Source organism: Acomys minous, assembly GCF_964271855.1.
Source record: "Acomys minous genome assembly, chromosome: 7".
NCBI lineage: Eukaryota > Metazoa > Chordata > Mammalia > Rodentia > Muridae > Acomys > Acomys minous.
Window position 1 is genome coordinate 43269905 of NC_140488.1, and position 22897 is coordinate 43292801.

The 22897-nt window shown below is 40.6% G+C and overlaps 1 protein-coding gene across 5 annotated transcripts in view; it reads left to right on the forward strand.

Moving 5' to 3' along the window:
• GUCY2F (guanylate cyclase 2F, retinal) overlaps nt 1-22257 on the forward strand; it is a 91021-nt gene extending 68764 nt beyond the window's left edge. For all 5 annotated transcript variants that reach the window (XM_084790131.1, XM_084790133.1, XM_084790129.1 and 2 more), the window contains 9 exons: nt 172-320; nt 2494-2657; nt 3449-3641; nt 6667-6841; nt 9819-9917; nt 12845-12939; nt 18246-18334; nt 18431-18519; nt 21732-22257. In XM_084790131.1, coding sequence (XP_084646257.1) covers nt 172-320; nt 2494-2657; nt 3449-3641; nt 6667-6841; nt 9819-9917; nt 12845-12939; nt 18246-18334; nt 18431-18518 — 1052 coding nt within the window. In that variant the 3' untranslated portion in view covers nt 18519; nt 21732-22257. The remainder of the gene's footprint in view (nt 1-171; nt 321-2493; nt 2658-3448; nt 3642-6666; nt 6842-9818; nt 9918-12844; nt 12940-18245; nt 18335-18430; nt 18520-21731) is intronic.
• The last annotated feature ends 640 nt before the right edge of the window (nt 22258-22897 follow it).

The following is a 22897-nucleotide window of genomic DNA, read 5'->3' on the forward strand; positions in this document are numbered from 1 at the left end:
TTCTCTGAGACATAGTCAACATTAAAGCTACCTAAGTAAAGGTCAAAGAGAAGGTATCTTCAGGTTTTTCTCCCAACAAAGGCCTCTCTTGGCTGAAACTCAGCTCCCTGTTAAATCCTGTGCTTTTCTCATGCATGATTCACGGACTTTTCTCTTCTTGTCCCTTGTCAGAAATCATAGACAGACTTAGAAAGCCTCCCCCTGTGTATAGACCAGTGGTTTCTCCTGAGTATGCCCCTCCAGAGTGTCTCCAACTGATGAAGCACTGCTGGGCCGAGGCTGCAGAACAACGACCAACTTTTGATGAAATATTTAACCAGGTAAATCTATTAGTGTTACCACTGCCCAGTAGTTAGCCACCCTGAGGCTAAACTCACTGGGACCTTATATTGTGGAAGGGGTCCCTTACGAAGGAAAAGAGACATTTTCCTCTCTTTAAAAAGCAGTCCAGGACTGGCTTTGAGGTCCTCAAGGCTGGAAGATGGCCAGCATATCCTCTTTGAAGCCAAGGGTTGGTTCTGGTGCTCTTCTGTGCCTGAACTGTCTTCTCTGAGGCATCCAAACTCTGCTCTGAGCCGTATGTATGTCAATGACGGATTTAAACCACCAGGCATTTGGAAGAATTAGCATTGCAACTATGGGAAGGTGAAGCTCATGAGCACATGCGGTACTCACATGGCCATGATTCTTTAAAAGTTTCTAGGGAACTCTGAGGAGTACACTACTTAGATTCTAAAGGTTAGATGATGCTGGGTTGTTTTTGTAGGGTCAGGAAAAAATCTGTCATGTTTGAAAGGGTGTTCAAGTGGAACACAAAAGTAGAAGACTTTTTAGGCTCCCGGATCTACTAGAAAGAATAGGTTTGTGAAAGTGATAACCCTCCCCTTAAGATACTGCATTTATAAAGAGGTTGATACTTTTCCTAGAGTCTGAGCTAGGAAGAGGGTGGAAGGAAAGACAAGTTCCTCTGCTGGCACACACAGTTTAAGCTTTGACTTGCCTGATACAGAAATCGCGGGTGCTCTCTGTGAGTGCTGTGTCAGCTCTGGAACAGAGGCGTTTGAGCCTGGCTAAAGTCCAACAGTGAGTTACTTTATGACTGGCAGGTATCTGAGGCAGAAAAGAGAAAGACTGCCTGAAAGCCTGAGAGGGTCCTGCTTTTGAAGTCATCCGTGTCCTTCAGCTTACAATACTTCCATTAGTCTGCCTGGAGTACTTGAGGACACTCTAGTGGGTGTTCAGTGGTATGGAAAAAGCAAAGGACCATAAAGGTCACATTTCTAAAAACTTACCATACGGCAGGAGGAAAAGCCATTTGCCCTTGTGTTGATGTTGGAGATGTTATTTCAGAAGGCAGCGGAGAAGTCGCTGATAGACAGGAACAGTGCCCATCATGCGACTTTCAAACAAAACATTACTGGGGCTACTCTCACTGAGATACTTTACTGGAAGTTTATTCTGTTGATGACCAGAGCAGCCTCCTCATTTCCTGCCTCTAATATAACTTGAGTGTGAAGAGGTGAATGACTTTTCTAAGTCAGGCTATAGGGTGAGCCCAGCAGATCCAAACTGGCTGGTGAGGATCTTGGTGAACATATAGATGTGTACCAAGTTCAGAAGGAAGTTCCTTTTGTCCACTTTGGCACAAAGAGTGTTATGCAGAGCATTTGTAACCATTATGTACAAAGATTGTTGGGCAGAACCTTCAAAGTCAACTCAACAAAGCCACTACCAGTCTTTTCTGGTTATGATTATGGTATCCAAAACAACATGGAGGGAGCTACCAAGTCATGACTCTAGTGCTTATGCTAATAAGTTCTTTAAAGATGGACACAGTCCCAAGATGGTATGTTGAACATTCCCACCAAGCAGCTACCTCTTAGGAATCAGGGAAGAAAACAGGCCAAAACTACCTGAATTTCTACACGACCCTGGCTTATATGAAAGGCCAGTACTAGATAGAATCATTTAGTATTAGACTTCATGTTAAGAAGTAGAGGAAATTTTTTCTATGTTAAAATATGAGCACTCTATATAGTCAAAACTCTCCTTGACAACACGATATCATTTGAGGAAAAGGGTGATTTTTTTAGGTTGATAACTTGAATGATAAAATATTAGATCCTGCTCCCTTTCTCCTTCTTGTGTTACCTACAATTCACTTGGGCTCTAGACCAAACACTGTTTCCTCAAAAATGGCTACTATTGTTACAGCATCTCAGAACTAAAGGAGCTTGCTCTGAGCCCCTGTCCTCAGACTTGAAAGGACCATAAGAAGTAGGGGGACGTTTTGGGACTAGGGGATGGACAGTGCTCTGTGACTGGGCCAGTGTGACAAAGAGACTGAATGTTGACCTTTCCTGTTCATATCTGGGCTCATCTCTCCAGATGTGGCACTTCAGAGGAAAAAGATCTGTGATGAGGCCTGCTCATCATCATTACTGAGTTTGGGGTTCAAGCAGTCATAGGCTCTTCTTTCTCGGTTATTTTCAGTTTAAAACTTTCAACAAAGGGAAAAAGACTAACATTATTGATTCCATGCTTCGGATGTTGGAGCAGTATTCCAGCAATTTGGAAGATTTGATCCGGGAACGGACTGAAGAACTGGAAATTGAAAAACAGAAAACGGAAAAGCTTCTAACACAGATGCTACCACTGTATGTGTGAACACCTGAGGAGTAGGACTCATTATAACAGTGTGTTTCCTTTTTTTTTTTTAAAGAAGAAGAAAGTTACTCACCAGCTAACTGTTCCCTCCCCCTATCCTTCACTCACTCTCTTCCCAGTGGCTTTGAATCACACCCTCAAATCAAAGTAGAATTGGAAAACAGGGAGCCAGACCATGCATCTTAATTCTTTACTTCCTGTGGAACATGATAGTTATTTCAGCTTAGGGGGGCTTGGGTTTTCTACATGTCACTTCATGACAGAGCCAAGAGTGTGGCCAATTTAAAACAAAACAAAACAAAACAAAACAAAACAAAACAAAACAAAACAAAACACACAGCTGTTTGAGCTTCTATAGTAAAGAAGTAGGCCTATTTCCAGGGGACTTTCTCCCTAACTGGAGACTAGAATTTCCATTTTCTCCCCAAGTAACATGGTCTTCAAGGAGATAAATGCTGAATCTAGTCTCATGGAAAACTAAACACTTGGGAACATTCTCCCAAGAGAGAGGATAAAGTAGAAACCAGGGAGCTGAAGAAACTCCATGGAGACAGAAACCAGATCGTCGTTTTCAGTGCTATAGTCCAGTACCTGGTCCAACACCTGACACCTCATTTGTACTCAATATATACTTATTGAATAAGTGAGCAATTTAATCACTTAACCAGGTGAAACTCTTTCTCATCATGTCCCTGACAATGATTTTTAGAGAATTTGTCTTTAGTGTGGGGCACATAAGGTGGCTAATCTCTTCTTAGGGATAGCTGTGTCTATTTTTCAGATCAGTTGCTGAATCCCTCAAAAAGGGCTGCACAGTTGAACCAGAGGGATTTGACTTGGTCACCTTGTACTTCAGTGACATTGTGGGCTTCACCACGATCTCAGCCATGAGTGAACCCATTGAAGTGGTGGATCTTCTGAATGACCTGTACACACTCTTTGATGCCATCATTGGTAGTCATGACGTCTATAAGGTATGCTAATTAGCAGACTAATGCTTTCTAGCATGAAACTTTTTACTATGTGTATTCCAAAAATGGAGCATGCAATTTTATAGAATGTTGTCTTTTAGGAATGAAAATTAAATTAATACATCCTTCCATTAGTATTCTGTTGGGAACACAGGTCAAATAGAACAAGTCTAAAACAAGGAGTAGATTACTGGAAAGACTTCTTTTGAGATCTTTTCTAGGGGAGACCTATTGCAGTTCATTGGATGACTCTCCACAATGTACAAAGTGTTGTCCTGGGTAATGAAAATGATACAGAAATAGGAAATTTTCTTATACTTGATGGATGCTACAGAGTGCATCTTGATAAAAGTGATGTTGATATAATACATGCTATGAAAATTTTACTCTTCTCCTTAGTTATTATTTTTATACAAATGTGACTTTTGGAGATTGATGCAGGATAACCCAAAGTACACCTATTCATCTAAGATTTGAGGAAGTAACTATTCACCATGTCCCTTCCTCCCAACATAGTTCTACTCTTTTTTTTTAAAAAAAAATCAAAAGTTGCAGACTATGAGGAGACAACAAATGACTCCTTTCACCCATTTTGGCACTATGCTTCTTTACTGTTATTCTTTATATGTGATGTATTGTCTCTAGGTAGAAAATGACTAAAGACCTCATACTTCTGTAGAGACATTTCCATGTTGTCAGGAACATGGATTCCCATCATATTGGAAAAAAGGATGCCTCAAGTATCCCAAAGTTTAGATGACTCTTATTTCTCAGGAACCATGCAAAAGCTGGAGAATGAGTCACTTCATTTATTGAATCTGTCACAGTAGTCTCAAATGTTCCAGCTTTCAAATGACACATGGGCAGTGTATTTATCTCAGAACAGTCAGGTAGAGACCCTTACGGCTAAACTATATAATCTAAATAGGGTTCAGAAATAGACATCATACCTGTCAATCAGCAGGACCTGCAAACTAATCAAGAAATGCGCATGGAAACTACTGTGGAGGAAAAAAAAAATCTATGGAATCAGGCACCTGTCTTAACTTGTTGAATTCAAGCAGCCCGGAGAGAAAAACAAATCACTGAAAGCTAATTCAGTTGCAACTAAAATCAAAGATGAGTCAGCACGTGCAGTAACCCAGCCACTAGTTTAATCAATCCTGTTGATTCTGCTCAGGCAATCATTGGGGGTCCTGGGGATGAGGCCATTAGCTATTTTGGTACTTCTTGGCTGTAATATAGTTAGTGGGATGGTTTTAAGATGGAACAGGGCTCTCAGAATCCAAAAATGGAATCTAAATCTTCAAGCTTGTTTATTAATAACAACTCAGTGCAAAGGAAATAAAAATTGAACCATCAGTGAGTCACCAAGCCTGTGGTTATTTTCATTTTCCTTATCCATAAAACTGGAATCACCTCCCCTGGAACTTGATAATCTAAAATGGATGTGAGAAGTCTACTGCAGGCATTGGTGATTTGTTTGAGCTCCCACTTTTTCCATTGCCTCACCTCACCCAGATGCTTTGCTTCCCTTGAAGTATTCTTTGATGGATGCACCCCATAATTCCTCATAGCCCTCTCTCTACACATTAATGTTCATCTGTGCCAGGTTTTGTGTTCTTTTAATGTCCTCACTTATAGCATTGGGGTCTCTGGAGGTGACAACTTATCAGAACTAATGGTCAGCTACCATGCTCTGATAATAGCCAACCACTTACTTACCATATGCAAATAACATCTGCATTGTAACCCTTCCTTCTTTTGGTCAATCTGTCATGTCAATTTGAGAGCAAGAATCTTCCTTCTAACCCATATCAGAGCTGAGAGATGGAAAGGAAGCACACAGAAGTAAAAGTTCTAGAGGGTCAAATGTCCATTATTATTTGTTATTTAGAAAATCACTATGTGAGCCCTGTTGCTGAATCTTGAACTTCATTTTATGAACCTGAATACTAACCATAATCCCGAACTGGCTTCAGGACCATACTTTTTGTTGATGTTGATGGTGTTGTTGTTGGTAGTGGTGGTGATAGCTTGCACTTAATATATGTTATCATCTGCCTGCTCAATTTTAAGCACTTTGATGTACATTAAGTTGTTTAGTTCTAAAAATCATATGATGTAGGCATTGGCATTATCTTATTCTAAAGAGGGGCATACTGGATGGAGCAAAGAGGGATTAAGTGACTTGCTCTATGAGTGTAAGTGGTGAAGCTGAGATTACACTCAAGGCAGTATGTCTTGAAATTTTCATTGATTTTTTTTAGTTGTAGTCAAACTCAAAGTAGGCCAGCATGACTGGCACACTTCATAGAAGCCTTTTCAGTTTGCTTATGATTTGAATTTCCCTGAAAAAATTCCATGTATAAGCTAGTGAAAAGAGTGAGCATACTCTGTGGGAAAGATAAGGAGCAGAGACTTGTTTCTTGCAGAATAGTCAAAGGCCAGGGTCAGTGCCACTCAAGGATATAGCAGTAGGAGAGGAGATGATTGATAGGGAAAGACCCAGTTCTCATACTCAAAAGGTTTGTGAATTTGACTGTCGTATTATCATGGCAAATCAGAGGGTCCAGACTCTTCTTGTTCTTTTCCTTTCCCTGTTACTTCCCCCAAGGCTGCCTTGTTACCTAAAATTAGCTAAAGAAAGGCTTTGTCTCTGACAGTATCTTGGTTACATTTTGCCTGAATAATTTACCAGGGACATCCTAGGGGCAGTGCCACTTTTCCTTCATAAAGGAATTTGCTGAAACTCCATATTTTCCTAGGTTCATTCAATAGGCTTTGAATTAGCTATACTTACTTCGGAATCCCTGCTTGTGAGATCTATACATCAGTATTTTAACAGAGCTGCTTAAATGATTCTGATGTATAGCCAGGCTTGTAACTTATTGACAGTCCTACTCTGCCTTCCTCACTTTACATATGTGGCTTCCATCATACTCCTGAAACCCTGTGGCGGGGGGTGTGGGGGGAATAATATAATGAAGCTGCATGCTTGTTAATCCTACTTTTTAATAATTCCCAGGTAGAGACCATTGGAGATGCCTACATGGTGGCCTCAGGCCTCCCAAAGAGGAATGGCAGTAGGCATGCTGCTGAGATTGCAAATATGTCCCTGGATATCTTGAGCTCTGTGGGCACCTTTAAGATGCGACATATGCCAGAAGTGCCAGTCCGAATACGAATAGGCCTGCACTCAGGTAACAGAAGCTAGTGAAAGCAAGAGAAACCATTTTCCACATGCCTAAATGAAGACTTAGAAGAGGAAGGATATATATATATACAGCCTCTGCTTCTGGACAGCTGCATTATCCTGGTGTCCAGCAATGCTTCACATCTTTCTGCCTATCCAGTTTTCCCTCTCTCCTCCACCTACAGCACTGCACTGGGCAGCAGGCCCTGCTCTACAGCACAGATGCTGCAGCCAACCTTTCTGCACCATCATTTCTATGTTTCACTGCGCTACAAGATCACCAAGTCTTTGTTGTCCTTAAGATAATGTAATCAATCAATCAATCAAAAGCATTTTCCTCTTGTACTCACCCAACCTCGAATAAATGTTGTCATGCCCCACTCCATCCCCATATCTTTTCTATTTCACTACTATGTACATGCTGGGCACTGCAGGCTATTTATTTTTTATAAACATATTTTTAAAACTTAAAATACAATTGCATTACTTCATTTTTTAAAAAGGTTTATTTATTTATTATGTATGCAGTGTTCTGCCTGCATGGACATCTGAACACCAGAAGAGGGCATTAGATTACCTTATAGATGGTTGTGAGCCACCATGTGGTTGTTGGGAATTGAATTTAGGACCTCTGGAAGAGCAGTCAGTGCTCTTAACTTCTGAGCCATCTTGCCCCTTTGGCTTCACCTATATGTGTCAGACTTCCTGATGACATTTCCACCTGAGTATTTTATTTGGTCCTCAGACTCCACTGTTTAAAACAGAATTATTTTCTTTCCATACAAACGTCCTCTTTTGTGGTTTAAATTTCATTTAGTGTTACTGCAAATGACCTGGTTATCATCTATGAAGCTATTTTTGACTCCTCCCTCCCTCTCGCCTTTAATATTAAGGCAACTACTAGTTAGTTTATTTTACTGTGTACATGTTTATGTCACAGTACTTGCGTCAAGGTCAGAGGACAATTTACAGTGCTTAGTTTTCTCCTTCAATCATGGAACTCAAACTCAGGTTGTCAGACTTGGTGGCAAGTGCCTTTGCCTTCAGAACCATCTGGCCAGCTCCAACTATTAGTTTTTAAACTTTTTAATACTTTCAAATATTTTGTAAGACCATCTTGTGTCACTTTGACAGTGGCTGCCCAAGTCTAGGCCACCAGAATCTCCTTCCTAGATTGTAGGAGCGTCATTTTGCTTCTTTACTTGCTTCTCTCCTTTCAGCCTTCCCATGGCAATCAGCACAACCCATGTTGTCTTCGTTGTGCTTCCGTTAGATTTTAAGCTCTTTGGCAGCAGAACTATATCCTATTCATATTTTCACATCGAATGCTTACCATATAGCAGCTGCTCACTGTTTCTCCAAGGAAAAGTCCCCTGTTTGTTATACTAATTATTTCAAATATAACATAGTTATAGTTTCAAACTGTCTTTTTTGATGACTGCACAGAAACTTAGAGTGCTGTGCCAACTTAGTCATCATAATCAATCAGACAGCCAACAGTTCTATTAGTTCTCTTTACATAAGGTCTGTCTTTTAGGTTTCCATTTTGGCTGCCTCCCCTCCACCTTCCACCTTCCTTTCCAATGCCTTGTGTTTGTTTCTAGCACACCAGATGTCTAGTGGCTTTTCTATAGAGTCATCTGCCCCCTTCAATGCACCTAAAACACTGAGTTGAGAGGAAAAAAGATAAAGAATATTCTTTATATAATAACCTTTGCTCACCATTCTCTAATGGGCCAAGGACTTTATTTTGTACAACTCATCTAACCCAATCGGATCTATAATCTCTCCCCAGATGCCTGAACTGGTAGAATGTTTTTTCTACAAGCTTCCCAGAAGTCCATACATGCTGAAATCCAAATCACAAGCCTTTGATTTCTGTCTCTTTCTTCTGTTACTGAATCCTAGTCACCTTCCAAGAATCTGGGAAAAGCTTGCCTACAGGAACCTTCTTCACTGAGTCAGGTCCTAATAAGTACTCTGCATTTTCTAAAATACTCCAATTCTGTCTGTACAATTTCTTGGCCCCAGCCCCATTGCCATACACCATTGCTTGCTATCCTCCTGCTTGGTAGTCTGTTCTCTTCACCTAGATTTGAAGAACTGATATAATTTAGATCACACATTATTTATTTTTGACTTCCCATAGTGCCTGCCATGGTACCCAACTAGATGCCACTGAATGAGAAAGAAGTGAATTAAAAGGAAAAGAAACATAGTTTCAGTTCTAATTTGTTCTTATTTACAACAGACTGGTGAAAAAAAAAGGCTGAAAAATTTAAACATAGAAAAAGCAAAAATAACAAAGATAAAGATGTGGGACTTTCTGTAGACTGTTAAACTCATTTTTCTGTTTGCCTCCTGAAGTTTTTTTCCCAGTTATCTTGAACATGTAACACAGCAATAATAGTGTAAGAACAAGAATTCCTGTAAGGACAAATGGGAAATAATTTTAGATTATCTCTGCACACCGCTCTTCCACACCCCTACGACAGATAATGGAAAGTCAGCTCTACTTGTTTACACATTTTTTGATTGTCTGAACAATACTTTTCTTTGTTATTACAGTTGAGAGATAGACTTATGAGATTCTTTCTTCTACCCCTAAGGCACAAGAAACAGTCACATTTCCCCTCTTGCAGCAAACCTGTTTGGATTCTGAGTCCTTGTTTAGGCTTCTCTGGTTTGATGTTGATGTTTCTTTGTCCGTGTTGACAGACAGTGACATCTTGAGTAGAATTGTTATTAGAATAGAGGTATAAATAAAAAAGGTACTCATGTCTAGAGAATAGTAAATTTGCTTCCCCGCCCCCTGTAGATCAGAGTTCATTATTCAGTCATCAGTCTTCCTTTAGATTTTTTGAGCAGTTTGATGGAAGCGTTGGCACTTCTACCAGGCCACTCCCACTCTGCTTGCACGGCTCTTCTATTAACACTGAATACACACCTGTTGACTCCAGTCCCACTCTCCTGCTGTTCAATAGGACCTGTTGTTGCTGGAGTGGTGGGCCTCACCATGCCCAGATACTGCTTGTTTGGAGACACTGTGAATACAGCTTCCCGAATGGAATCAACAGGGCTACGTGAGTATCTGTAGATGACTGGGGTGGGGCCATCTTCCAATTGTGAAAGTGATTCTTCAGGAGAGGGGAAAGAAAACGGGGTATTCATTGTTTTAGTGTTTTTAAGAAAAAGACAAGGTAATTCAAGAAAATTAAGGGCTATCACACATTTCCCTGGTGTCTAATAACAAACCAGTAGGGGGTGATGTTGGGCTGAACATGTAGCTATCTTGTTCTAGAAATAAAGCTGTAGCTAAGGGCCACTGAAAAATCCAGTTAATTTGATCAAAACAACTTCAAAAAGTCTTTTGGGCAAAAGAAAGAATTGGCCAGCTCAGTAGGTGTGAGGGATTCATGTAGAGAAGAGAACTAGGTAAGAGATTGACATTTTCAGTTTTCACCTAGTTTGTGGAGGCCCATGAGCCAGCTGCTTCCTAGCTGGTTGCTCCTTATGGCTGCTTGAGTCCAATTTTTGAACTAGTTAGGACCCCAGGAGTTCCTGGTTTATCAAATAAGCCCCTAGAACTTAGCCAGTGATAATCCTTCAATCTAAGGAGCTTGAGATTCCAAAATAATTAATCTCAACCTGCCTGTACATAAAATCCTTAGCTTCTCTCTAAAACATTCATAGTAGCAAAGATCCTACTTCCTCCTCCTCCTCTATTTGCAAATAAAGCTGTACAAATTATTCTTCCATTTGTTCGTTATGGGTGAGACGCTTTATCAACCGTTTCTTGGTTGCCACTACTTTTGCTGAGATAGTCAGCATCACACTGTGTCTTTTCATTTCTACCATGGCTCAGCAAACCAAAATTTCCACCCTATTATAAGAAATACATATAGAATAGCATTAAACCACCCTATGTATAGTTTTCATGGACCTTTTGTTTTTAAGTGAGAGAAATAAATCATTTAAATCATCAATAACCCTGGCCCTGAAAACTACTAGGCAAGACAATCTTCACCTCAACTTTAGCAACATACTGAAACAAGTCCCCGAGGATTCAGTAGCCTGTAGCACAGCAGGTGGTACCCTATCTGACCCCATTTCACATCACTCATGTACAGAAACAGCTTTGTACAATGGGTCTAGTCTTAGCCTATTTAGCCTGTGCAGCCATGATTAAGAAACATCACGGAACTTAGAAACTGTTTTCAGAATAAATGTTCTGGCGTCTGGGAAAGTCTTTCAAACCCTGCAGCAATGGCCATGGAAGAAGCCATCCAGGAACCAATGAGTGACTATAACTTTGCATATGACTTTGCTCTTGAAGTGCAACCCAGGATAGAGTGAAAATGATCATGGAACTGCAATGCAGATTTGGCACAATGCTTGCAAGTGATGTAAGCTTGTAGAAGGCTGAAGTCATATTCTGGTCGGCACTAGGGAAAACTCCACACATTACTCTTTGGAAAGAGAGAGCTGAGAGCAACAATTGAATTCTGAGATTTAGTTAGATAGCATCTTGTCTAGTGGTCAGGCATGAAGAGAAAATGAATCACCCACAGTAAGCATTTAGTAAGCCCTGGCTTTGCAGGTGTGGAGTACAAGGAAGCATGCTTGTATGATCTAGTGTGCCGGAACCTGCTTCCGGTGCTTTTCTGAAGGCTTATGACTAGGAACCGAATGTGCCAGTAAGCTCCACCACTGTGAAGGTCTGCTAAGAGGCAGCCTCTGACCTCATGTTGGACGGGACACTGGAGTATGTAACATGCTTCTTAATTTAAAAAAAAAATTGGTTCCATCAGTATCTCTTTTGTTTCCAGTTAAATAGAGTGAGATTCTTGAATAGGAGTGATTAGGGACTTACAAGTGATCCTCCTTATTACATAACTAGACAGTGGTTAGAATCAACTGCCTTTTGAAATATATGCCCTGCCCCATAGGCAGGATCATCCTACTTCAAGATTTCCTGAAACTCAAGGCTAGTGGGATGGCACACAGTGCAATGGATACGCTTGTCAGAAATGTGGTTCTTAGGAACAGGATAACCTTTTCTGAGCAGATGAGTGTGCATCAATGAGAAAGACAACGAATGATACTGAGCTGATAAGGAAAATCATTGTGAAAATACACAATAATGCTTTCCTGTTCTTTTCAGCCATGCCTCCCTCCTCAGATTGTCCCTTCTAGACGGACAGCTTCTGCGAGTACATAGGAGAACATAAGACAAGATATCAACAAGGTGTCAGGTCACACAGTGACAGTCAGAAAGCTCAAGGACCTTATCTCAGGGGGGCAAAGTGGTTGGTTTTCAGTCCTAAAGGAATTTGGAAAGATCTAGCTCCCTAATGTAAGGCTCCTATCACATGTTGAAATCCAAGCCTGGAACTGAATACATTCATGCCCATCTGGAGCACTCACTGACCATTAAAAAAAGTTAGGGTTGTCTGATGCTTACAAAATACTGATGGACAGAAAGAAGTAAGCCTATTTCTCACCAACATTTTAAATATGATCATATTAAGAGATGGCTATAAGTTTACCTGTTCTGACAAAGACACCTTTTAATGGGAAGTAGAATTATATAGGTCTGGAGAATTCAGCCTTAATAATAGCCCACGCAACAAGCTGCTGAAGCTGAACTCCCCTCAGAAGAAGTTATATTGTAGCTGGGAGCACAGTGGTGGTTGCCGCTTTCTCCCTCTCAACCTTTGAGTTAAATTAACACCTTGCTATTGCATGACCTTTCATCTGAGATAGTGTCTAGGAGTCTGGTGGGTGCTACTGCTAACACCTTCTTTGGGCCTGATGAGGTCATCACTTCTCCTCTTTCCATTCAACTAGTACTAAAGCTCTTTCTTTCTCCCCTCTCAGCGCACCCCTGGGGGGGCTTTTCTGAGAGCTCCCTATACTCAGAAGCAGGGGACATTCATTACATTGTTAAAGTCTCATTGATTTTGCCAGTGAGAAAGGAGCTAAGTGATGCATCTCCTCTTTTTTACAGCATACCGAATTCATGTCAGTCTTAGCACGGTAACAATTCTTCGAACTCTGAGCGAAGGCTATGAAGTAGAGCTTCGTGGAAGAACAGAGCTCAAGGTACCATGACCTTTTGTTTGAGGAATCAAACCCCATGGACACAACCTGCGTCCCGAGAGGTCATGGTCTGTTGAAAAAGCTCCCTTGGGAGTCTGAGACTTGGAGCTACAACTTGGGCAGATTCTCGAGTTCCAGCTGAGGTTTCTTTGTGCTTCGTTGTTTTTCCTTTTGAAATATTAACCTCAAATAGGGTGTGGGACAATGGAAAATCTTTGATTCACCCCCTCCCCTCAGACTATAAATTCTATTTTTCTATCTAAAAGAACTGTCCAGAACTTGGTTTACTAACGAGTTATGGTATTATTTTGATTGTCTAATTTCCATTTTATTTACTCATTGGCACTTTGGAACATAGTCACAGTACCAGTGAATTTAGATTTTCTCTTAGCTCACTCAGTGACCACCCTTTCTCACTTTTTAGTGGTCCACTTTCAGTGGCCCCTTTTCTCACTTTCAGTGGCCAACTATATATACAGGTCTTTCTCCAAGGCCACGGGTACTAGAAGGGTGGGGGATGGGGCCAGAGTCTGTTTATATGAAAGACACATGTTTAATGAGATCTCCTGTCTACTGAGGCTCTTACTTGACCTGAAATTTGGCACTAGGATAATCCAATCTCCCTTTTGGAATTTCCACGGAATTTTCTTCATCTCCTTCTAGCCTTGTGAGCCTAGGATTCCAGGGATCTGATACTCTAACTTTCTCTATTTCTGAAAAAGAACCAAGACCCAGAAAGGCAAAGCCTTTTTACAGGTTAACATTGTCATTTGTTAGTAGAATCAGGGCAAATCTTGAAAAGCCTGATTTGCTTCCATGACAGCACGGTAAATGAAGATGATTTTTAAGTGATTATCTACGAGAAAAGCAAAGATGGGTAGTAAGGGCGGTGGAATGTGCTTCTGTCATTGGCATGCTTTCCCTGAATGGTGGTGATTTAAGTGTAATTAGATTTAAGGAGTTAAAGATAGGAAGGCCTACCTCTAGTTGATTTGTCCCTTTTCTACCTCATGTTAGTTCAGTGCTTCCAATACATCTTTAATATCTTCTGGCAGATGGGATGACTCACTTCTAAGGGGACAGAGGCTTTTTTATCACTTCTGCAGAGAACTCACACAATGACATGATGGGGTAGGGTTATTACCTGGGCAGCAAATCAGATCGCTCAAGGCTTTTGTGATTTGACTGTATTGGTCTGTCATTTCCCAGCAGCGAGGGACAAAGGCAGCTTGGCTTCCTGAAGCACTTTTCTCCCTATTTCTCGGTACAGAGATTTCACCTAAAAGCCTAAGAACTGAAGAGCCCTCACTTTTGAGACTGAAAAAGAAGAAAAAAATGGCTCTAGACCTACGGTTTTTTTTATTGCCCTACAGGTTCTAGGTAGGAGCAGTTGCATCTTTAGAAGTTTCAAGCACACAAATGGGAAATGAGGCTTAACTTCAAAAGAGCCCTTCGTATCCTTAAGGTTCCCCAATTCCAGGGAATTTGGGAAGATGTTAGAGCAAGCATGAGGAAGAATTGGACCTTGGATTTTAGGGTGGCAGGAGCCTCATAAGAGGGAGATGTTGAGAGTGAAGAGGAAAAAAGGACAGCAGAGGAAAGGAAAGAATATGGAAAGGAAAGAAGAAGAGAAGATTCAAAGAGAAGAGGGAGCATAGGATAGCCTTTTCTGTTTCTTTCTGTTCATTCTACCTCTTTCCCCACGGGTCAGAAATTGCACATTGTATTGCAGGAGTCAGGCAAAGGAGGTTTCTATTGTATTGGAGACAGGTAATGTATGCCCACTCTGACCAAATAAATAGCCAGTCCATTTCAGAATGTCTTAATTCTCCACTCCTCATCCATTCTGTTGTTGCAAGGAAAAGTTACTCCAGTGTTTGGGGCACAAAGACCACATGTGATGGCCAGCCAGATGTGATTTCAAACTTGATAGCTACAAGCATGTTTTCCTTCCAGCTGCCTGGTGCTTGAAGTCTCTCCAGTAATCTGCCTTTGGATCCAGTAGCAATGTTCTTCCCTTACCCCACTTCCTTCACTGAAGTGATGGATTTTTTCCTATATTGTTTTCCTTAGTGGAATCCAGGTAGTGGCTTAGATTGGGCAAGAGAATAGAATATAACACTTACATGGGCTATTCATAGTGAGCATTCCAATATGAGGAAAGCTGAGGTCGTTTGGGAAAGGAATCATTTAGAGATGAGAAGCTTGGCCAAGCTAGAGAGCTGTCCCAATGCCCACTTAACCCCTTACTGCATTATACTGGCAACACGTTTCCCAATGCCTAACCAGGCAGATCTGCTTTTTAGGCATTTTCTTTCTCATGGCTATATAAGACTTTAGGTCATTTTTATTAACCTTCCCCTCAGCTGAGTTCTCTTGACTAGTTTGGAGCTTGTGACTGAGCTGTTGTATACATTGTAGCCCATCAGTTCCACTTCCCAGAGATTTTTAAAAACATAAACTTGTATTCTGAAAAGATGCACTTAAACTCTTTTTTCCCCTTAAACTCTTCTTCTCAGCCAAAATATGTTTTCATTGCTAGAGGTGGACGCTTTTAGACTTTGTGTCTGATTTCTAGGATTAAGTAGTATTTGGCTCTCTGGTCCATAAATAATAGTATTGTTTTGTGATTTTCCTTCTCTAACAATTTTTACTCATCTTAACCAATAACACACACACATACACATACACACACACACATACACACACACACACACACACACACACACGCACACACACACAGAGCGAGAGGGGTGGGGGAGGGAGAGAAACAAATAATGTTAATTTGTTAAGTTTATGAAAACCAAAAGGTCTGTTCTCTAATTATCAATGACATCAGACAAGTAAGTTCATCCTCTCTGTGTTTCTGTTTATCTTACTTAAGATTACTAGGAGGCCCATTAGTCTCTCAACTTTTATGGTCCTAAGAGCTGTCTTTCAGCCTCTAGATGTGTGTGCCTTGTGACTGCACTATATTGAAGAAATCATTTCAGTCTGGTAGGCTTGGGTTCAAAAGTCTGTTATGCTTGCTTACTAACAAGCCATTTAATGTCATGAATCTCAGTGTCCCAAGTTGTAGAATGAGACTGATAATAAAAATATCTTCAAGGACTTCTGTAAAGAATAAATAAGACCTCCCTCTTAACAAACAAACAACAAAACAAAACAAAACTGAATGCGGTGGTGCATGCCTTTAATTCTAGTACTCCAGAAGCAGAGGCAGGTGGATCTCTGTGAGTCCCGCCTGGTCTACAAAGTGATTCTAGGACAGCCAAGGCTGTTACACAGAGAAATCTTATCTAGAAATGAGAGAGAGAGAGAGAGAGAGAGAGAGAGAGAGAGAGAGAGAGAGAGAGAAAGAAGAAGAAGAAGAAGAAGAAGAAGAAGAAGAACAAGAACAAGAACAAGAAGAACAAGAACAAGAACAAGAAGAACAAGAACAAGAAAGAAAGAAAGAAAGAAAGAAAGAAAGAAAGAAAGAAGAAGAAAAGAACAAATAAGACAGCAGATGTCAAGTATCTTTAAAATGTCATGCCAAAGCAACATGCTATTACTTTTCAGGGACATGCTCTGGGACTGTCTAGAAGGAGAGAGTTTGCCTCTGGCTTTGGTTGTTGTCCTACTTGTTTTGCCTCCCTCCTTGTTTTCAGAATAGTGGAAGTGGCTATTTAACCAGGGAGCCAGGATTTTCCAAGAATCTTCTTGGATGAGCTCCAAAACCTCAGGGAACCACTGGAGCTCCTTTGCATATTCTTTGACTTGGAAACTTGCCTGAGCTTATAACACTTCCATCTTCTTTTGCAAGCATTAGTTTGGGCATTCCCGAGTGACCCAGGACCCACCCAAATCTCTTCATAATGCTGGCATCCAAAAGGTTTCTCTGGAAATTACGGTGCTGTCCTAGTGGCCTGTCAATCTCAAGAGAAACAGTTAAATATGACTAAGAGCTGCGTCTCGAAATGTGAATTCTAACACTACGAACCATAAGAATTCTAAGTGCTCAAAGGTTAGGAATTTCCATTAATGAAACTGCTCTACAAGACATTTGACTAAGTACAGTGAGGAAAGAGGAAGTAGACAAGTAGTGTTTAATGTTTTAGGAAAGGTGGCCTGGTAGTTGTTTTTGGTTAACCATTCTGTGAGCTGCTTGAGGAGAGAACCATCTTTTTAATAAAAATTGTGGTATAGGAAGGATACAGTAAATAAGGAATGAGTGATAGAATATATTCTTGTCTATTTTTTCCTTTTCAGAAAACAGAGGCCCACCAAACAGCCCTACAATGTGGAAGTTAGTGTTAGTTGGTTGTTATATAATACAACTTTGGCTCTGTAGTGTCCTTTTCTTACTTGTCTCATGGAGAGTTTGTTTGAAATCTGCTTGAAGACTCTTTAATTGTATATGCTAACTTTTATATGGCAATTATCATTACTAAGGAAGGAATATATGTGACTTTCTGTCTAAACATTTTTTTTCCTGAATGAATTAGAGTAAATGAGAAGACAGGAAAAAAAAAAAGAATTGGAAGAAAGAGAAAGCATACTAATAGAAAGGTTTACTATAAAAGTGGGGAGAAGAATAGAGGGAGGGGATACAGAGTCATTAAAGAGATGGTCCTGTGGTGATTAGCATAGGTTTGTGTTCATTCTCTTCTAAGACCCATCTTCTTGACAGCTTACCAACATGCCTGTAAATAGGGGCATCCTTGGGGTCTTACTCTACTTAGAAGGAAAAAAATTAATCTTCAGAAATACGGACTTCTCACAGCAACCAAGATGCTCCAGGCTTAAAAGCAAGATTGTGCATCACATTTCGATTCTCTTCTGCGGTCTTACACTAGTTGATGGATTGTGGAGCATAGGGAGAAGTAGTAGACTCTGCATGCATGTAGTCTAGGCAGAAAACACAGTGGCTTGCTTAATGCCAAAAGACCAGGACCAAAACAATAAACAGCACCTCCAGCTGACCATTCAGTGCTTGCTTGCTTTGAAGTAAAACAAAACAAAACAAAACAAAACAAAACAAAACAAAACAAAACCACATGTTGCTGAAGATGGAGCTGCCTACTGGTGAGCACAAAGAATATCTGAGTGATAGCAGCTCCACATGTTCACTTTGAATCTAGAGCTCATCTCACCTCAGGTGCATATGGAAGGAAGCCACATAGAAATGTAGGTACAAGCAATGTTGACAGCAGGAGAACAGAGACTATTTCCGAGCTTCAATGAATGCTTGTACCCTACTGACCAAAGGATGCTTTTAGAAAAAAATGGCTGTTACATGGTTAAGATTTTCTATGTTTTTCAATAAGGGCAAAGGCACAGAGGAGACCTTCTGGCTTATTGGAAAGAAAGGTTTCACCAAACCTCTTCCCGTACCCCCACCAGTGGGTAAGGATGGGTAAGTGGAATTCATACTTAGTCACCTGATCAGTTTTCCTATGTCCCACTCTGGCATACTCTCATTATACCTATTTTGGTATCTCCTGCCCTACAGACAAGTGGGCCATGGCTTGCAACCAGCAGAGATTGCAGCATTCCAAAGAAGAAAAGCAGAAAGGCAGTTGGTGCGAATTAAGCCATAAGGTAACCTGTGGGGGAAACAGGGAACAAGAGTTTGCCAGATTTTCCAAGCTAGGGCTCCCTTTGGCATGTTTGCCAGTGTCAGACTTTGCTTTTTTTTTTTTTTTTTTTTTTTTGGCAGAAGATAGTATAGCTGGTTAACATTCAAGCTCCACTGAGTTGAACAGAAAACCTTGCTGTGGAGAAGCCTGTTGCAGAATGGGTTATACTTGAAGGTTATTGGCTGTTGTGGCCTAAGAGAGCCCTTTGTCTTCTACCTTGATAACATGCTCAAATGTTAACAACTATGGCCTTTTTATCCAGTTATCAGTCAGGTGCACCTGCTTCCCATTGTTGAGCACCTGGGCCATGTGGTTAGTCATTGCAGTTCTGTAGAGATTTACATCTACCTAGGCAGTACAGCAATATCCTCGCTTTTATGGGATACATTGGCATGGCTATATTGAAGGGGATACTTATGTCATCTCCTTTGGAAGCCCTGCTGAATCTTTTCCATGGGTGGAATTGCTAAGCAGGTTAAGAGTACCTGTTCATTGACCTGGATTCAGGATAAGTCTCATTCCCTTTCCCCTGTTAAGATGAGATGACTTTGTAGGAGCAACAGCGAAATGGTTACGACCACATAATTATATCTGAGGGATCCACTGCTTTCTTATTATTCCTTTCAGTATCTTTTCTTTTATTGTTTTTGTATATGTGCTTCTGTGTAAGTATGCAGGTACCCATGCACATGCATGCGTGTGGAGGCCAATGGTTGATGGTTGACGTTGGCTGTCTTCTTCAGTTGCTCTTCACTTTCTGTTTTGTGACAAGGTCTCTCACTGAACCTCAAGCTTGCCAATTCAGCTAGACTGGCTGTCCAGCAAGCACCAGGAAGTCTCCTGTTTCTATTTTTCCAGCATTGTGATTATAGGTGCATGCTATTGCACTTAGCCTTTTACATCAGTAATGGAGACTTGAACTCAGGTCCTCCTGCTTGAATGACAAGCAGTTTACTGATTGAGCCATCTCCTTCATGCCTTATTTTCTACATATTGATTTCTTATTCTGTCCTTTGTGGAAAGAGACTTTGCCCCTGAAACCCATTGCCTTCTCCGTGTGTTTCTATGAAGTCACCAAAGTCTAAGGCTATCAAAAGATTTCTGAGGAAAACACTCCTGATCTCTTGCTTTCTAGCATGGTCCAAAATAATCACAATTCTAGTAAAATCTACAAAAGGCACCCATGTAACGCCTATTCTTATACTAACATCTGCACTCTGTCAACATTCCATGAGTGTTTCTGTCACTTAAAAAAATCCATAATATATCTTTGTTTTCCCAACAATCACAAGTAATATATACTAGTCAAACTGTTCTACTTCACAAGCAGCTGCTCGTGGCCTTTCAGTACCACCTCCTGATTCACTGCCACCTGGGGTCTGGCTCTGTTATTTCCTGCTGACCAGCATAAGCAGATAAGCAGCTGGGAGACACAGTCATCCAACTTCTGAAACATTCTTTCCTATGGGTTAGGGAACAAGGACACCAACAGTCGCAGATTCAGTCTCTCCTTTGCTCCCTTACTCTTTCTCTGGCCCCCCTCCCCTTCACCTTCCTCCCTTTTACTGCCAGAAAGAGTTTGGAAACTCTTTTTTTTTTTTTGGTTTAACCCCCAAGCACACTAAAGAAGAGCCCACCTATTTCTAACAATGCGTTGGACTTTGCCTCAGGGCATAGTGCAACTGACTCGCCACCATTGGCTGTGTGCTTGGTGGTGCTGTTCTGGCCTCAGATAGACGTAGTTTAGGTTATATACAAAACTCTGGATCCTTGGCGGCTAGCCAGATTGTGGCTATATGAAAAATTGAAACCATTGGCCCAGGAAGGGATTCAACTTCTGATCCTGGCTTCATTTGTATTTGTGCTTTAATTATGTTAATTGAACATTCTGACCTTGGTGGCCTGTGAAAATCACACACACACATACAAAGTCTCTAGAAAGAGCAATACCCTTGACAAATTTCAGAAGGCTTAACCTAAACCCAAGAATTCCCAGGTACCTCATTTATTTCTCATTAAATGCCCTATATTAACGCCACCCGATGAGACAACTTATTCTAGAATGTTTGCAAATTTCTGTGAATTTATAGGCTGATTCTTATTGAAATAGAACCAATGTACAAAGGACCCATAATACCTATGAGTGTTCTGACCTGCTGCCAACATCACTAGCACTGATGAGGAAAGCAAACTTTTATCAAGCCTTGTGTGATCAGTCAGACACTGAAGAAGGAAAGATGTTATGTAAGATGACAAAACTTCAGTAGACTGGTTCCCGGGGCTGCCTGATAGGCAAGGACATATTGTTGATCCAGTAGATTTAGCTTATATTCCTAAATATTCATGACATCCCAAACCAATTTTTTCACTTCCCTTCCTTACACTTCCTAAGTTTCACCAACTGTGGTGAATATGAGGCTGAATGTGCCTTTTACAGAGGAAAAAGGAGTGAATTGCCCATACCTATCATAATGAAGATGAACTGAACTCTATATTTAGGAGGATGTGACAGTTTCATTTTGATGAGGACAGGGAGAATTGAGGAAGTTGGCAGTTTTGAAGAACAGAGTCACAGAGGCAGGTTTGGGAGAACAACAGAACAGTGGCTTTCTGGGAGATTGGTGAAATGGGTATAGAAGTGAGGAAATCAGTTTATACTCCACCTTTTAAAAACTTTTCCCTTGAGGATACTTTAGACTTAAAGAATGGAAATGGAATGAAATCTTCTTATCCTTCTGCTTTTAGAAAGATAGTTGGATTAGAGGTCCATGCAGATTGAATCAAACTTTTCAGACTGGCTCAGAATCTGAGCACCCAGGTGTGTGTGTGTGTGTGTGTGTGTGTGTGTATGTGTGTGTGTGTGTGTGTGTGTGTGTGTGTGTGATGGTTTCTATAGAGGAAAGCATTCCATGTTCCACATAGTCAAATTATTCATTAGTAAATTTTTTAAAAGTCCATATATTTGTCCAGTATTTGTGAAAAGTACGTCCTTATTCATGCAAACCTGACAAATGTGATAATATTTATTCATTTAAGGGTCCAGGAAAGTTTAACTATTTACTCCTTGCTCATAGGAGAAATAATGTGTGGAGGGTAGAATCAGTCATATTAAAATCCTGTGGAAGGGGCTGGGTAGAGAAAGCATGTTTACTGTTTTCTATTTCTCCCACCTAGATGGAAAGAGCGCCAGCAATTGAATTTCCTCTTGACAAAGCAGTGGAGAAGATCATTCCAGATCAAGATATTGTTCTACCTGAGCAAGATATTAATCAATTATTATACCTCTGAGTTTGGCTAATCCCCAGGGATAAGTCCAGTCCAATTCTAGTGCATGCCCATAGCCTTTGGTCATTACCAAAGTCTCACCAAAACCAAAGCAAAGCAAAGCAAAACAAAACCCCCAAATCTATTTGAATGCAAACTGAAATAAATGGGAACACTGCAGAAGGGAATAGAGTCATCTGCAAGTTTAGTCATTCCACTGTAGCAGGGTCGACTTGGATGAAGAAAAGAAGCTCTCTTTTCACACACACACACACAAAGTCAGAGCCACTTTGTTTTCCTTTAAATTTCATTTGAATCTCTAGAAAGTTTTTAGTGAGCATACTTGATAACTCCCATGAGATTAGATCCAGGAAAGGGGTCATCCAGCAAATGTACAGCTTACTGCTAGCCCACTATGAGCTTAGGTGACTGGAATGCATGGCTTACTGTACTATCTGGATAACTGGAGGCTAAGGTGAAACTTCTCTTCTTACTGCTTAGTGTTCAAAAAAAATCTTTCCAAAATTGTTACCGTCTCTTTTCTTATCTAAGTAAAGAGAATCTAGACAATATGATTGAGTTGTCCTTGCTAGGTGAGACTTGTCCTGGGCCTCAGGGACATACACTGAACCTGACAGAATAAATGCCAGAGGCATTGTCAGGATAAAAGAGAAGTCACGGAAGCAAGTGAGCAATTTCCTTCAAGTTTTATACTGCCCTTTCCTTCTGACTACTCTGCCTTCAGCTCTGTAGCCCTGTCTCTAAAAGCGATCCCTTTCAATATGTGTTTTCGTTTTATAGTTTTAGTTTTCCAGGTTATAATTTTCAAGAAGCTATTGGCAATGGCTTGCCCAAGTCACAGGGACTAGTGCAGTAAGGCTTAAGTCATAGGCATGTTTAAAATGGTTAAGCAAGCTTTTCTTCCCTTTTATTATAAAAATAATCTCTTTATTAAAACCTAACCCAAACATGTAAGTCAGGAAAGAAGTTAATATTCTTTTGGAACAACCATTTTAAAACAAAGAAATGCCTCAGGTATAATTTGATACCTTTCTCACTATTTAATTTTTCCATAA